This window comes from Coloeus monedula (genome assembly GCF_965178545.1).
Source record: "Coloeus monedula genome assembly, chromosome: 4".
Classification (NCBI taxonomy): Eukaryota; Metazoa; Chordata; class Aves; order Passeriformes; family Corvidae; genus Coloeus; species Coloeus monedula.
This window is the reverse complement of record NC_138784.1, coordinates 51902403-51916673: the sequence shown is the minus strand read 5'-3', so window position 1 is coordinate 51916673 and position 14271 is coordinate 51902403. Positions and strand designations below refer to the sequence as shown.

The window sequence follows — 14271 nt, the reverse complement described above, 5'->3', positions numbered from 1 at the left end:
CTCAGCTATTGTTCAATACCTACAGGTCTGCCCGGTGAACATCTGTATCTGAGCTGGCTGCCATCCCACCCCCGTAGTAGATGTCTCAAATGAATCATTCCCAAAAGATTTATGTATTTGTCCATTAGTTGACCAGCTGAGATGAAGACACCAATAAATTCAACCCTAAACTATTATGGAACAGAAGTGATGAAGATCTTTTTAGTGATCAGACTTGAATATCTAAATGCTTTCCTTGATTTATTCAGACTTGGCTGATTTGATCAAGAGCACACAATAAATCATTTAGCAGTAAAGAATAAATTCCATCTTTCCTGACTCTGAGTCTGACATTAACGAATAGGCTACTGCTTCCCCATGTTCTCCACAAGTGTGAAGTTCTACCACTATGACTTTCCATAAGGTGATGCTCAAATTTCAGAGGAATTGCTGGATATCCTGTTTCTGGAACATTGGGCCAGATTCTGCCCTCGTCCACAGAGGTGACAATTCTGGAATCACCCTGCTGTACCTGAGCACAGAACCAAGTAGGATTTGTGCCATGGTAGAATGGCTACCAAATTCAGAACTCTTGTCTGCTCTTAGCAGAGAATCTATGCTTGGTATTTAACATTTATATACAGACGTGGTTGAAGGCATTTCCACACAGAACACATCAAAGACTCATGGCTGAGCTCCTACTGGATCCAGCAGAGAGCCACAAGAAATTCTGGCTTAAACCTCAAAACAATTTTCTAAATAACAGGAAAAGTCTCGAACTGATGCTGCCTCTGTTTTGTAGGCTGTTCACTGATAGCTGTGCAGAAGTAGTGCTCCCCTGCATGGGATAGATATTATCACACTGGTCAGGTTTCACAAACAAGGCAGTAGGAAATGGTGACTTGTACCCACTGGCTGCTCACTGGCAGCTGCTGCATGAACAGCAGCTCTTGCTGAGAGAGGGATGCATGTGTGGGAATCAGGGTGACAAAAATGATGGGAAACAAGCAGTTTCTTGTCCATTAGAAGTGGATTTGATACTTCTCTATGCAACCTTTTAATGAGGTTAATGAAGACATTATAGAATAAATAAGACTTCCAGGGAACTATAGTCCCTTCTAGAAATCTTTCAGATATCCTAAACTCAGGATATAATCTAGAACTGAATGCTTATTGCAGTATAAATTCCCCAATAAGTGACACAAGGAGAGGAAAGCAAATGTTCGAATTTGGTTTTTTAACTCCAAGGCTTTTAATCTAGACATTTCAGTATTAAAGGCATTGTGCTTTAGTTAGTAGATTACCTTTTCAAAGTGCATGGTTGCTCACCAACAAAAATCCTCATGGATTTCCCACTGTTTAGGTATTTTCCAGCTACAGTCAGCAATGTTCCTCCAGATTTGGGGCCATAGGTGGGAGATATACTTGTTATTACAGGATTCTGAGGGGAGGTAAAAATAAAACCAGTGGATTATAAAATTATTTTCAAAAAGTAAAGAGGAGGAATTAAAATATTTATTAACATTTCCGTGAAGTAACAATAAAGCCAACAGAAATACAGAATTTACCATGCTGGATTGGACTCATGATGAATCCCTTCCAGTTAATATTGAAGCTAATTTTGACTATAAAGGTTTAATCATAGTGCTTACCACGTATGAAAATGTACCGAACAGTGTTTTGCCACGTCCAACAGAAACACTACTGGATATATTAAAACCTGGACGTTTTGCAGCAGGAACTGTGCATTCCAGCCTTTAAAAAACAAGGAAAAAAATGAGATTACATTTTTTTCTGATTTTCTGATTTTTCTATTTAAAATAGAACCACTTCAACGTCATAATAATGGAGGATCCATACTAAACAGATCATCAATCTATGTGTATCATGGATATTTCAGAAATAACAGCTAAAAGAACTGTGTCCCTCTTCTTCAACACTAAATACAAACACTGTGGTCTTTATAATACTTGGCCACAGAATATAATTTTAGTATATCAAATACATTTCAGAAAAAAGAAGCATGATGGAAAAAACAAATATCTTCTATTCAAATGCTGATGGTTTTTTTGAATTTTCCTTTAGTATCAAATTTTGGCAGACAATAGGATTAGAAAAAAATGCATCATATACACAAATTTATTGTAAAAAATTAAATATTACCAAAAATTAAACTTGAACTTCTGCAGTAGCATGTGTCAATGTATTGTATTACATTCACATAGTCTTGTATATAATCTAGTCTCCTTAAATCATCTTGTTTCCCTTAAAACTGTTCAAAACAGCAGTTAGGAGAGTGGTCAACATTTCTGGAGCACTTGCTGGAGTATGCACTGCTATGTATGCGAATAGGAAAGCTGTGCTGTGATTTGCACATTACTTTGGTGGTAGAGAGAGGATATTCACTAACTTATATTTCTTCAAGATAACAACACAGAGTAACCTCTGTCTTAAACTTAAGCCAGTGTCTCAAATGCTTATTTCTGAGGAGGAGGAGGAGAGGTGCAGTTGAGGGGCATAAGCCTCTGGATGATGAAATACCTGCATCTTCTCACACTTCTCTCCAGCAGCTTCACAGATCAGGAAGACAGAGGTGACATAACCTAGCCCAGCAGGATCCTGGCCAAAGGAACCTGCCCTCTTTTCAAACCTTTGAATAGATTCATTCTTGCCAGCTTCCACAGACATTGAACAGCATTTCACAGACAAATCAGAAAAACTGCTGCAGGAGCTCTTGGCATAAACTAGATCTATCTGATCTCCATTTTGAGCATTGTTTTTCTTGGGGAGTTTATTAAACCATGGGGTTTATTCAATTTGAAATTTCAGAATCAGAGATGATATTTATAGGCTGAATGTTTGTATTTGCAAAAAAATCCATACCACATAAAGAACATCTGTATAAAAGGAAATTAATATTTTAGGTTTCTTACCTATTTTTGTTGCTAGACTTTACTTCCAGAGGACAAATTTGTCCTCCAATATGGACTACTGTATTTTTTAATTCAAATCTATTATTTTTGCTGAATCCGAAGTCCCATCCACACAGTGTCAATTTTGTCCCACCTTCTATGGGAGCACTGCTTGGGAGAATCTGTTAAAAAATACTGTGTTAGTTGAATCAGGTTTTCTTGAACTTCATGTGGAGCTAAAGAATGGGTGAAGGAATAATTTTAGGAAAGCATTTCTTTTGGTAGATTATGTCCTAGCATTCATCTTAATTGTTCTTCACCTTTCATTTGTCACATTATGAGCTTTCTATGACAGTGGCAATAAATAACAAAACCTATACTAGAAAGCTTTGAAAGACAGTGTTTAGGGGCACTGAACAAGCTGTGCATTGTAATAGTCTTTTAAATCCTGCCGTTCTTGTCTTTCACATCTTATTTCTGGAGTGTTAAACATACAATGTACTTATTTTGTTAGAAGCTGAATGCTGAACACAAAAGGACCCCCAAATGACCGTTTTTTGTCAGCTTGATGAAAGTTGGATTCAGAGTGAAGTAGCTTCAAAGACACCATAATCCAATATCACATTGACTGTGATAAAGTTAACACGACTTCAGCTATTCTTTCCTTAAATGTTTTACATTTGGTCACCTCTAATTCCAAGCTAAAAATAAACTGCCCCTCAGAAACATAGAGACAATCTACAAAGGAAATACTTTTTTTTTTGTGTGTGTGTGTGTATTGTAAATTGTCCTGTAAAATATAACAATGGTGGGAAAAACGTAGAACACTATAGAAGTCTTACAAAACTCCGTAAAATACTGGTCAGTACTATCAGTAAAAAAACCCTCCAAACCCACCAAAAAACCAACCAAAAAAAAGACATTAGTCCAGGAATTATGAGGACTTTCAACAATACTGCATAATTTTGCAAACATACCAGTACCCCTAGACAAACAAAAAAGAATGAAAGGAATGAGAGACTGAATTTATACTTGTGATCATAATGCCTTAAGTATCTTAAACTTAATGCTTTAGTGATAATAATTTTGCCCCTAAAATGCAATACAGCTGTGTCCTTCAAAGGACCCGGCTTAATTTTCAAGCTGAAAGGAAAGTGTTTGAGTGATACTTGGCTATTATTTCATCTGGAAATCCAGTAAGACAGCACATTTCTTTTCAACTCTCTTGTAGCCATACTTCAAGACTCTCACAAATGAACTATTGTAGATAGGCAGCTGAAGAATACTTCAAAAGAATTATACCATATACTATATATGGGGAAATTTACTGCCCTCATTAGAAACCAGACAAAGAGTCTGATCTAACGTGCACTGAAGCCAGGAGGAATCTTTCCTGTTTTTAAAAGAGCTTTGAAGCGGCTCTCAATGAGCAAAGAAGAGGGAACCTATGCAGGAGGAGTACCTTTGCACAAATCCATAAAAAAGGAGTGATACTCACATAGCCCCCAGACACACAACTGCAGCTAAGAGCATGGAGCTGTACTGTGCCCATGGAGTCTGTGCTATTCCCAGTTTTAACTTTTCCTTATTTCTTTGGGGTTTTTCTTCAAAATCTGGATTTGACTTCAGATCCTAGTTTTCCACTCTGCTCAATATCTCAGCACATTAGCTATTTCTGAAATAACGAAACCCTCACAGAGACTGAAATTGCTCTGTGGGGGTACAGGGTGTCCTGATGTTTTGTACAATAATACATTGACATGTGGCATTTGAAGAGTTCAAAACGTAATCCACAAGTTAGCAAAATAAGGGCTTCACAAAGCCATACAGAATAAAAATGGAAGGTACCCAACTGGTTTTTAGCGATCTTACACGCCAAAAGAGACTTGTGATAGCAAACCTGTGTGCCTTAATTGAGGGATAGTAGGTATTTACTATATTCTGTCAACAAATTTAGGAGGCAAGACCTCTAACTACATAGCAAAAAATAAACAAACAAAATCTTAAAGTTTTGTTTTCAAGTTCTGCAGATATTCCCCCTGAGTGTTGTTATTCAAGATTTATCTTTGTTCCATTTGTTCTGTATGATGAAATGTCTGAAAGTCAAACATGGTTTTCCAGACTTTTTGTTGGGAGAGTTGACAGGAATGGATAGTGAAACTCCTGATCTTTGAACTGAGGTATATGTAGGCCTCTTCTGTGTACTTACATTGCACTGGTAGTAACAGAAAACAATCAAAATGCAAACCAGTTATAAATGCTATGAAATGCAGGATTCAAAAAAATATTGTGTTATCTCTACTGATAACATGGAGCAAGTCCTGCTGCAAGGCCTGTCATTCTGCTGCTCTCAGGAGTTTTGTTTATGGGAGAAAGTTAAGTTTTTGTTTTTGGAAAAATTTAAAGCATTGTGTTTTCCTTTTATTTATGTTGACAGCTAATATCCACTATATACTTAATAAATTTTTTTTTAAATACCTAATTATTAAGGTTTCTTTAGCCCATTCATTTTAATTCAGAGACAAGAACATGTACAACCACATGTGAAATTTCCAGCAAAGCCTCCAACCTAAACAGGCAGCAGAAGGCCTGATGCTCTTGATACATCTGATACAAAAGGCAGCTAAAATGACTCACTTTAAAAACAACAACAAACCATGTCAGATTTTTAACCACAACAAAGAATCAGAAGGGAGACCAATTTGTTTCTTCTTTTACACCCTTCACCTTTTAGTGTGACCTGAACGCCACGCGCAGATGCCTGCAATTTGTTCCAGCACCAAGTGATCTCCCAGGAGACTCCCTTGAGTCCCCTGGCTTCCCTCTAGAACTGCTTGTCCAGGCTGATGAAACTCCTCATTGTTGGCAGAGGCAGTGGATGGGAACAGACTGGGAGTCGGGCTGTGGAGGGGATGTGTCCCAGTGCCTGCCCTACTATACTGTCTACGTCTGGGCAGAGCTGACTGCTCCTCTCCAACCCACAGCTCCAAGGGAAAGTGCTTAAAGCAGGGAAAAGAGACAAGGATCTGCAGGACTCCATGGGAAAACACTGGGCTTCTTCTCTGCCATCCCTCCTAAGAGGAAAATATCTATTTTTTTTTTCTTTTCCCATTGTACACCACTCTGTGTAATAACCTGGGAAAAGAAGACTTAGCTAACAGCAACTGGACCAGACCCTCAGAGAGCAATCTGTTCCCCTCAGGTTAAAGCGATCATATGACATATCTCAAGCAATCTGTCCCTCTGAAAGCTGCAAAATATTAGGGAGAGGTTCAGACTGAATTTCAGATACTATGCAAAGCAGGTCATCCTCTGTTTGTTAGGAACAAAACTAGCTTGTTTCTTACATTTTATGCATATGAGTTTTAAAGACAGATCAGAAGATGATGAATAATCTGTTTTATATTTTTTTCAGTAATCATGTTAAATGTCATGGTCCAGTAGAGCATGAAATTTATCTTAACAGCTAGCAATCCAAAGAGATTTAAGTACCCAGCTGCATTTTTCTCCTTACAAACCTTCTAGAAGCAACATCTACCAACACTGGCATGCAGTAATTCGAGATTCATTTTAATATCCATCAGTGTCACAGATCCATATTCATTACAGCAGTAGACTGGGCTTGTGCTGAGCAGGCAGGGCTGAGCCACATGGGGAAGGGGAGCACCTAGCCAGCCTCACACCTGTTCCCACTGCCTCACGTCCAAGGGCGCTCCCAGCAACTTCACAGGGACTGCAGAGGTGGCTGTGGGGGGTACACCTCTTGGTCTAAGTGCCTGTGCATGGGCTCCAGGCTCTTGGTTCTTAAAACTGCTGAGTGCACACATTCAAAATTAAAATAAAAGGGGGCTACATGAGCTCAGCCCCTCTGAAAATCAGAAACTAAGCAGTTCAGAGCCTGAGAAATCTTTTTTGAGGCATGGAAATACACAACCACTGTTGGAAAGTTTGCAAATTTAAAAACATTAAGGGATGCTACTTGTGCTTGAGGTCTAGAAAAGATGAAACAAACTGTGCAGGGTAGGTGAGCCCCTTGGGCCTGCAGAGGTACAGAAAAATGTATAAGAGCTAATTCTCAGTGTATACCTTTGAATTGGTGATTCAGTCTCATCCAAACTAAGGTGGAAAGGATTATTTCATTATCTAATACAACCTTTCTGAAATAAATGTACTGCTGCATAAAGAAAAAGTAAACTATTCACATTCTGCATTAGCAGTTTTTGTGCATCTCCTTTGAAAAGTAAATGGCAGTAGAAGGTGAGGCAAATTGCCCCTTCCCCTTCCATTTTCCATCCATTTTGGCTTTGATTCCTACAACTCTTCATTGTTTTTTTACTGAATTTTGCCTGTGTTAATCCTAAATTTTGTGTCTGAAAGGTGAACATGGAAAAAACCAACCCCATAAACACATGCTTCTATATTTATTTCTAGATTACTAGCAGTTTTGCCTAAAACTTTAAAACTTAAAAAAATTGTTGTACATGAGATCATATGCCTGGCTGAAAGAAATACATTATTTATTTAAAACCCCCTTTTTTTTTCTCTCAAAGAGTTTGGCATATCAAATTTTCATCTCTGTTTATAAGTTGCATTCCAATGAAGGAAAATGAATTTTTAACTACATGATGTAGTTTAAATGCACTAACACAAGTGAATGGGTATAAATGCTACCAGAAAGTTTTACACTTGTCCTTCCCTTAGATCTCTAGTCCATCAACTGCTCTACAAACCTCTGCCTTCACAGTTATGTGACACTCCACACGAGAAGATTTGGTCCCAGGTACAGTACAAATCCTGCATTAACCATAGCTAAATTAAGACTGGACTGTACTAGCACAGCTCTCTGCTCATCTGTGCCTTTTTGTTCTCGCACACCCTTGATGAGCTTTTGCCGGCTGGCAGCAGCCTCTGGCTGTCCCTGTCCCAGGGGTGCAGCTACACGCTTGCTCCTCACTGGTGCCAACTGGACCCATGGGAACAAGGAGCCAGGGAGGGACATTATGGAAAAAGAACTTCTCCAGGTGCCTGATAGCAGAAAGAGGGAATTTTTCTCACAGAGAAACACCAGATTTTCCTCCAACACTGGACCCAGCACAGGGATAGATGAACAGTGGGAGCCAGAGACCTTCTGTGTTGGGTCAGGCTGTGGCAGCTGTGGGCAGGAAATGCTTTCCTCCACTTTTGCCTCTGAGAGGGGTCTGAGAGGAGGAGTGCTCCTATCTGTGACTGGCCTTTCCTGTCAGACCCCTGCCAGGCTGGCTCAGACCCATCTTGTTTCCCTACCAGAAGTGCTTTGTAGGGCCAGGGATCTCCCAAGGCTGGTCAGGATGATCAGACAAACCTGTCCACCCATGAGCATCTTAGCCCACAATACTCAGGGAGACAACGTGCATCCAGTCAGAGGACTTATGGACATCAAGGCCGAGGGGAAGTTGGGGACAGCTGAAAATTTATCATGATTACATAAACGGAAGACATCTACAGAGTGCAGACTGTTCTTCCCTCAAGAAATAAATGTGAGAAATCCACCATTTTACCTCATAAACTGTAGGCAAGCAGGTGTCCTGGGTCCAGGTGTTGCTGGGGCACTCAGAAGACCTGAGGCACTGCTGGCTGCACCAGCCACACTGCATGAAGGCCGGTGCCAGCAGGCACTGGCTGCAGGACCTGAAGTGACGGCAGCCTGGCCCCTTCAGCGGGATCTTTGTTATCTGTCGATGGAGAGACATGGTGCACACATCCTTTTAATACGTACACTAAGTGGCAAGGAGAATCTCTATTTATGCATAGTGTGCTGGTGCTACTCAGATTTCAGATGTGCAAGCCACAGTTCGACTTCTCTTTAGCTCGGTAATTATAGGATCTTATAAGTAATTTAACTGACATGATTTTAAATTCGCTTGGGAGAAACCCTAAAGGCATCTTAATGTTATATACAGTTACTACCAGCATCTGGTGTTTACAGCAAGATAGCATTTTTTGCTGATGGAGAAAGAAAACAGCAGTGAGCTCCTCCCAATTCTGCACCACTTCTTGGAAGAAAAACAGTGTAGCTCAGTATGCTTTAGTTTATACGTCTGTAAAAATAGGCATGATGGCTATTTCAGCTTTGGTGAGCTGTATTAATATCTGTGGCACACTTACAGCATGTTACTACCCATGTACTTGTTAACACCTATCATCAAAAAACCTATACTGTACCTAAAGTATAAGTTAAAATTTATATTGCTTAAAATATCAGGGTAGTTATGAAATAGTCACTAAACATGTAAGAATTTTTTTTGGTCAAAATACTGAAATGAATATATAATTACATTACTATATAAGTGCCTTATGTTTCTTTCTACTTCAGTACCTTCCTTAAATTAATTTTGGACATTTTCTGAAGATCACTCTTATAAATATCTCATACATTTCTAGTAAATGATTAATAACAACCTTTACTAATGGCTGATGTATTTCTGCAAGTTCTTATAGAACTCAAGGAGTCAAGTTATTGCTTACGATTATGGTTTAGGATTATCTGTAATATTATCTGCTGATGTTTAAAACCTATTCTTCAATGCATATCTACTTATGACAATAGCATATTTATGATAGCTCTTCATTTTTATTAACTCTTTGTAGGCTACATGCTAAAGTAATTTCCAAGCTTTACTGCCTTCCAGTTTTAAAAACACCCATGAAACACTTGCACACACAACCCTCCTTAAAAAGTTACAGTGTTGTGACACAAACCAACAAAAGCCAGGAAACTGAGCACCATTCTTTTCTTAAGCCATTGTGTGTTTTGTCTTTGCAAGCACTCGAATTAGGGACAGGGTTTCAGCCTTAAAATTTGCATTTCCTGGCTTTTGTTGGTTTATATCACAAGCTCTTACATTATTTAAACATTTCTCAATATTAGGCTGTCAGTTTGTTTAGTAGGGGAAAAATATATCTTGGAGGAAACTTGCAGCCCCAGTGTTCCCTAGGGAATGGCAAGGCTATGAGGATGCAGTGCATAAAGCAGCAGTGTGAACAGCTGCTCTTACTGAAAGTTGCTGCTCTGAAGGCAGGTTTACACAGTGCACAGGATTAGATTATGAACCACTCACCTTTTTTCCAGTCACTACCAGGGTATAGCCATCATCTGTCAATGAATTCTTGACAACAACTTGGGGAGAGATGGGGTGGGAATCTAGCTGAAAGCTGACATGTGGAGCTGTGGGTTCTGAACGGGAAACCACTATCTAAGAAAGAAAGAAATTTTTAAAATCAGCCGGCAGTATGTAACAAAAATGCATGCTGCTCAGCTGTCTCATGTTCTCTGCTTGCATTAATTACTTTGCATTACATTGCATAATATTTTGCATAATGTTCCATCATAATCTGATTAAAGTGCTATAAAATCTACTTTATTTAACACAGCCAAATCATGGCTGTTGGAGGATCCTCAAAATACACCATATTTATTAAAATATGCAGGAGTCACTGCATGTTTCCTAGTCCTCTAATTTCAGGTATTTATAAATCACCATAAAAAATGAAGATAGGTCATTTAGTCAGTCCTATACATTTAAGAATGAAGAATTTTATCTACAATGTCTATTTAAAAGAATCTTAAAACTCCAGGTCTTCAGAAGTCAAAAACATTTCCTTTTATTTTCACTTTGGTCCTTCAGTTTGAAAAGTAAACTTCACCCTGTGTCAACAGTCTCTGGTCTTGCTGCACGTGGGGCAATTAGATTACAAAGCTATGTCAGGCACTGCAGGTTGCCACTGTGGGCAGCCCCTCAGAGCCACAAGTATGCAGACCTCAATACCCAGAGCTGCCGAGATGGCTGCTGCACTGACAAGCTCCTTGCAAGATTTGGCTGGGCACCTTGAGCTCTGGCTCCTGCTGATTTCTGTTTGAGCCGGGTGTCCGGGACTGAGTATTCAAAGCACTTCTCAAATTACAGAGAATGGTGGAGGACCCTTTAGGAGATGCTCCAAAACAGAAGCCTAATTTAGTTGTCCTGAAGCCCCTTTGCAAAAAGCCTTCCCTCTCTTCCTCTGTCTTTAGATTTTAGGAGATCTTGGGGAGATTAGTCACACCAGTATGAAATTCCCCCACTACTCATCTCTCTGCATCTTGAGTTACCTAAATACTTCTGAGAATCTGGGCCTATTCCTGCAAACACACGCCTAACTTTACTACTGTAACTTTGTTGACTTTAACGGGATGAGTCATGGCTGTTAAGCAGAGGCATAAAGCATCTGCAGATCAGAGTGGATATTTGATAGCAAGATTTTATAGGCTTGGGCCTGCAATCCAGAAGGATGTGCACCCAAATGTGATAGCATCAGGCAACAAAGGCAGAGGATTGTTTACATGAGGGAATATCATGTTCATGTTTCAAAAGCTGTATCACGTGTAGTTTACTTAAGGAATTTAGATAATCAACATTTGCTGAGAAGTTAGGATTCAATGGGGTTCATTATTTAAAAAGATTGAAGCCACTCTGGAAATAACTCATATGTCAAATGTTTCATTTTTTACTATAATGAAGCTTTTCTTCTGTCTCCGAAGGCAGAATCAGAACAGCCAGGACATTGACTTACACGATTTCACTGGCTTTTTGCACTGCCAAGGTCTTTCAACAAGATGGCTGACTCCAAAACTAGACTTAGAGATGCTGTAATTATAGCTGATGTTTTGATGTAATTCAAGACTTAAATAAAATATATGAGCAGTTAATTCATGCCGATAACTGCTTCACATCCCAGAGGTATTTATAGTTAGGGGTTGCAAGAGGCTTTTTTCTTTAAAATGAAACTGGCTTTGTTATAGACTTTGCTATGGATTTATTTCACTGCACAGAAAGTGCAGCTTTTAGAAATCAATAAGGTATGATCATTTTTGGTGACACAGAAGTATGGTCTCTGACTCAGTGTAATAGGGCATGAGCTCTGTTTTTCTATTCAGGACAATGAAAAATAGAATGTACTGGAAAGCTGCATGAAAAAGCTTGATTAATGTTGGCATTATGGGGAGAGGTAGCACCACAGCTGCAAATACCTTTTTAGTTGATCATTAGCCGTGTCTCATCTCGAATGCCCACTGCTATAAAATGCTAAGAATTCTTTTCCATCATTAATCCAGGCTTCCTCTTATTGCCAAGCATTCTTTCTGATTGAGCCACAGTTTTAACCCTTTAAACACATCTGCATTCCAACCTCACAGCAATACATGAAAATTTGGATTCCATCTCTACAATCTTGGAAAAATTACTCGGTGCTTTAAACACTGACTGACCTTTATTTTACTGAGGTTGATAGTCAAATCACCTGCTCAAAGCCCAAGTGACTAGACCTTGACCTCTTGACATACAGGGAGCTCAGATTACACTTACTAACTCATGGAATAAAAGTTTGGATTTCACTTAGAACTAATCTACTAGCCTACAGTGCTGCTATAACAGATATTAGATGCAAAAATGTTCTTTTTGGTCTATACAACTGTGTGATTTTCTCACACATCAGCCCAGTCCTTGAAATTCTATCTTACCCTTATCCAACATAATCCTGAAAAAAAAAGCAATTTGAAGACAGCTTCTACAGCAGGAAGAAGAGGCTACTTAGGACTCCAGTGTCGTTCTTATAAAGCTCTGGTTTTTATGGCTTGGGACTGAGCTGGTATGTGTGCAGCATAAATTTAATCTGCCATGGACACACCAACATACAGGGACTACTACCATGAAAATGGTTCAGTACTACAGAAGTATTTCCCTCTGCAAAAACTATAAAATCCTGAGGGGGTTGGGGGATGTCTTTTTTTGGAGGGAGGGGGAAGAGTGGATGTTGGATTTTTAAATTTACATTTTAATAATTAATTTATTAACCAAGCATTTCTCCAGAGCATAAGAGAAATGAAAGCTTATTTACATGCCTGCACTCAAGCAATTAGGAGTGAGGGAAGGTCTTGTACAGATAATTAAACAAAGGAGAACAAACAGGCATTAGCAGTAAATGGTCAGTGACTGCAATAGTAAGAAGTCACCAGAGGTGTTCTACAAGGTGTGTGTGCTGGGGTCCATTCTGTTCAATATACCCATAAATGAGTTAGAGAAGTGGTTGAGCAGTCCAGTGATAAAGTTTTCTGATGATATGAAGGTATTCAAGGTGGTTAGGATGAGGACAGACTATGAAGGAAGGCAGAAGGACTTTACAAGACAGCATGCCAAGGCAATAAAATGGCAGGTGAAATACAACAAAGAAAATTAATTTAAAGCGGCATATGATAGTTATTAGCAGCAGCCAAAACCAACCTAATAAATACTTAGAAATTATTAGAAAATGATTAGGGAACAAATCAGAAAACACCACGATAACATATAAATTCATGGCTTGCCTGAAACTTAAAAACTCTGTGCAGTTCTAGTTGCCTCTTGGCAAAAAAATGTGTTAAAAAGGGAAAAAGCTCAGAGAAGGGAAACAAAGATGATCAAAAGTCTGTAATGAACAATGATTGAGTATGGTATATGTGGAATCTCTATGAAAAATGAATAGAGAATCATGAGTGGGTAGAGACTAACCATATACTCTCTTCTCCATCTACCTGAAAGGGGGTTGTAGCCAGCTGGAGTTGGTCTCTTCTCCCAAGTAACAAGCAATAGGACAAGAAGAAATGGCTTCAAATTGCACCAGGGGAGGTTTAGATTATGTGTTAGGGAACATTTCTTCACCAAAAAGGCTGTCAAGCATAGGAGCAAGCTGCCCAAGGAAGTGGTGGAGTCACCAACCCTTGACGTATCTAAAAGACATGTAGAAGCAGCACTTAAGGACATTGTTTAGTCGTGGACTTGGCAGTGTTAGGTTAATGGTTGGACTCGATACTAGAGGTCTTTTCAATCCTAAATGACTCTATTATTCCATGACTTTATTCTAATAAAAATTCTAAACACCACCAAAAGACAAAACAAAGACTTGGGTTCAAGGCAAACAAAAGAATATGACATCCTAGCAATATGTGATGACCTACAGGACTCCCTGCCAAAGGATGTGAATGCAAGAGAAATGCACATTCAAAGGCAAACTCCACAGGTACATGGAAAGAGCTAAACAGACAAAAATCAATAGCTCAGGAAATCCCCAGAAAGGAAAAGTTGGAGACTTGAAGCAGAGGTAGTAGCCATGTATGTCTGGGTCCCTAGGCATCCACTTGTCAATACTGCTGGAGACAGGGCACTGAACTAGATGGACCCTTCATTTAAACACATGTGGCTCTTCTGATGTCTTTGAGAACCACATTCAATATCAGTAACTATGACACCAGACATCCTTCTCAAAGCAAACACAGTATTTGTTTCTCTATTTAGAGAAAAACAAACAATTTTCTTCCAGCATATCTCAGACT

General features: G+C 39.1%; 1 protein-coding gene across 2 annotated transcripts in view; it reads right to left on the bottom strand.

Moving 5' to 3' along the window:
* MET (MET proto-oncogene, receptor tyrosine kinase) overlaps positions 1-14271 on the bottom strand; it is a gene marked incomplete at both ends in the record, with an annotated part of 67125 nt that overhangs the window by 31183 nt on the left and 21671 nt on the right. For both annotated transcript variants that reach the window (XM_082279627.1, XM_082279626.1), the window contains 5 exons: positions 1284-1420; positions 1632-1734; positions 2913-3073; positions 8429-8602; positions 9989-10123. In XM_082279627.1, the coding sequence (XP_082135753.1) occupies positions 1284-1420; positions 1632-1734; positions 2913-3073; positions 8429-8602; positions 9989-10123 (710 nt within the window). The remainder of the gene's footprint in view (positions 1-1283; positions 1421-1631; positions 1735-2912; positions 3074-8428; positions 8603-9988; positions 10124-14271) is intronic.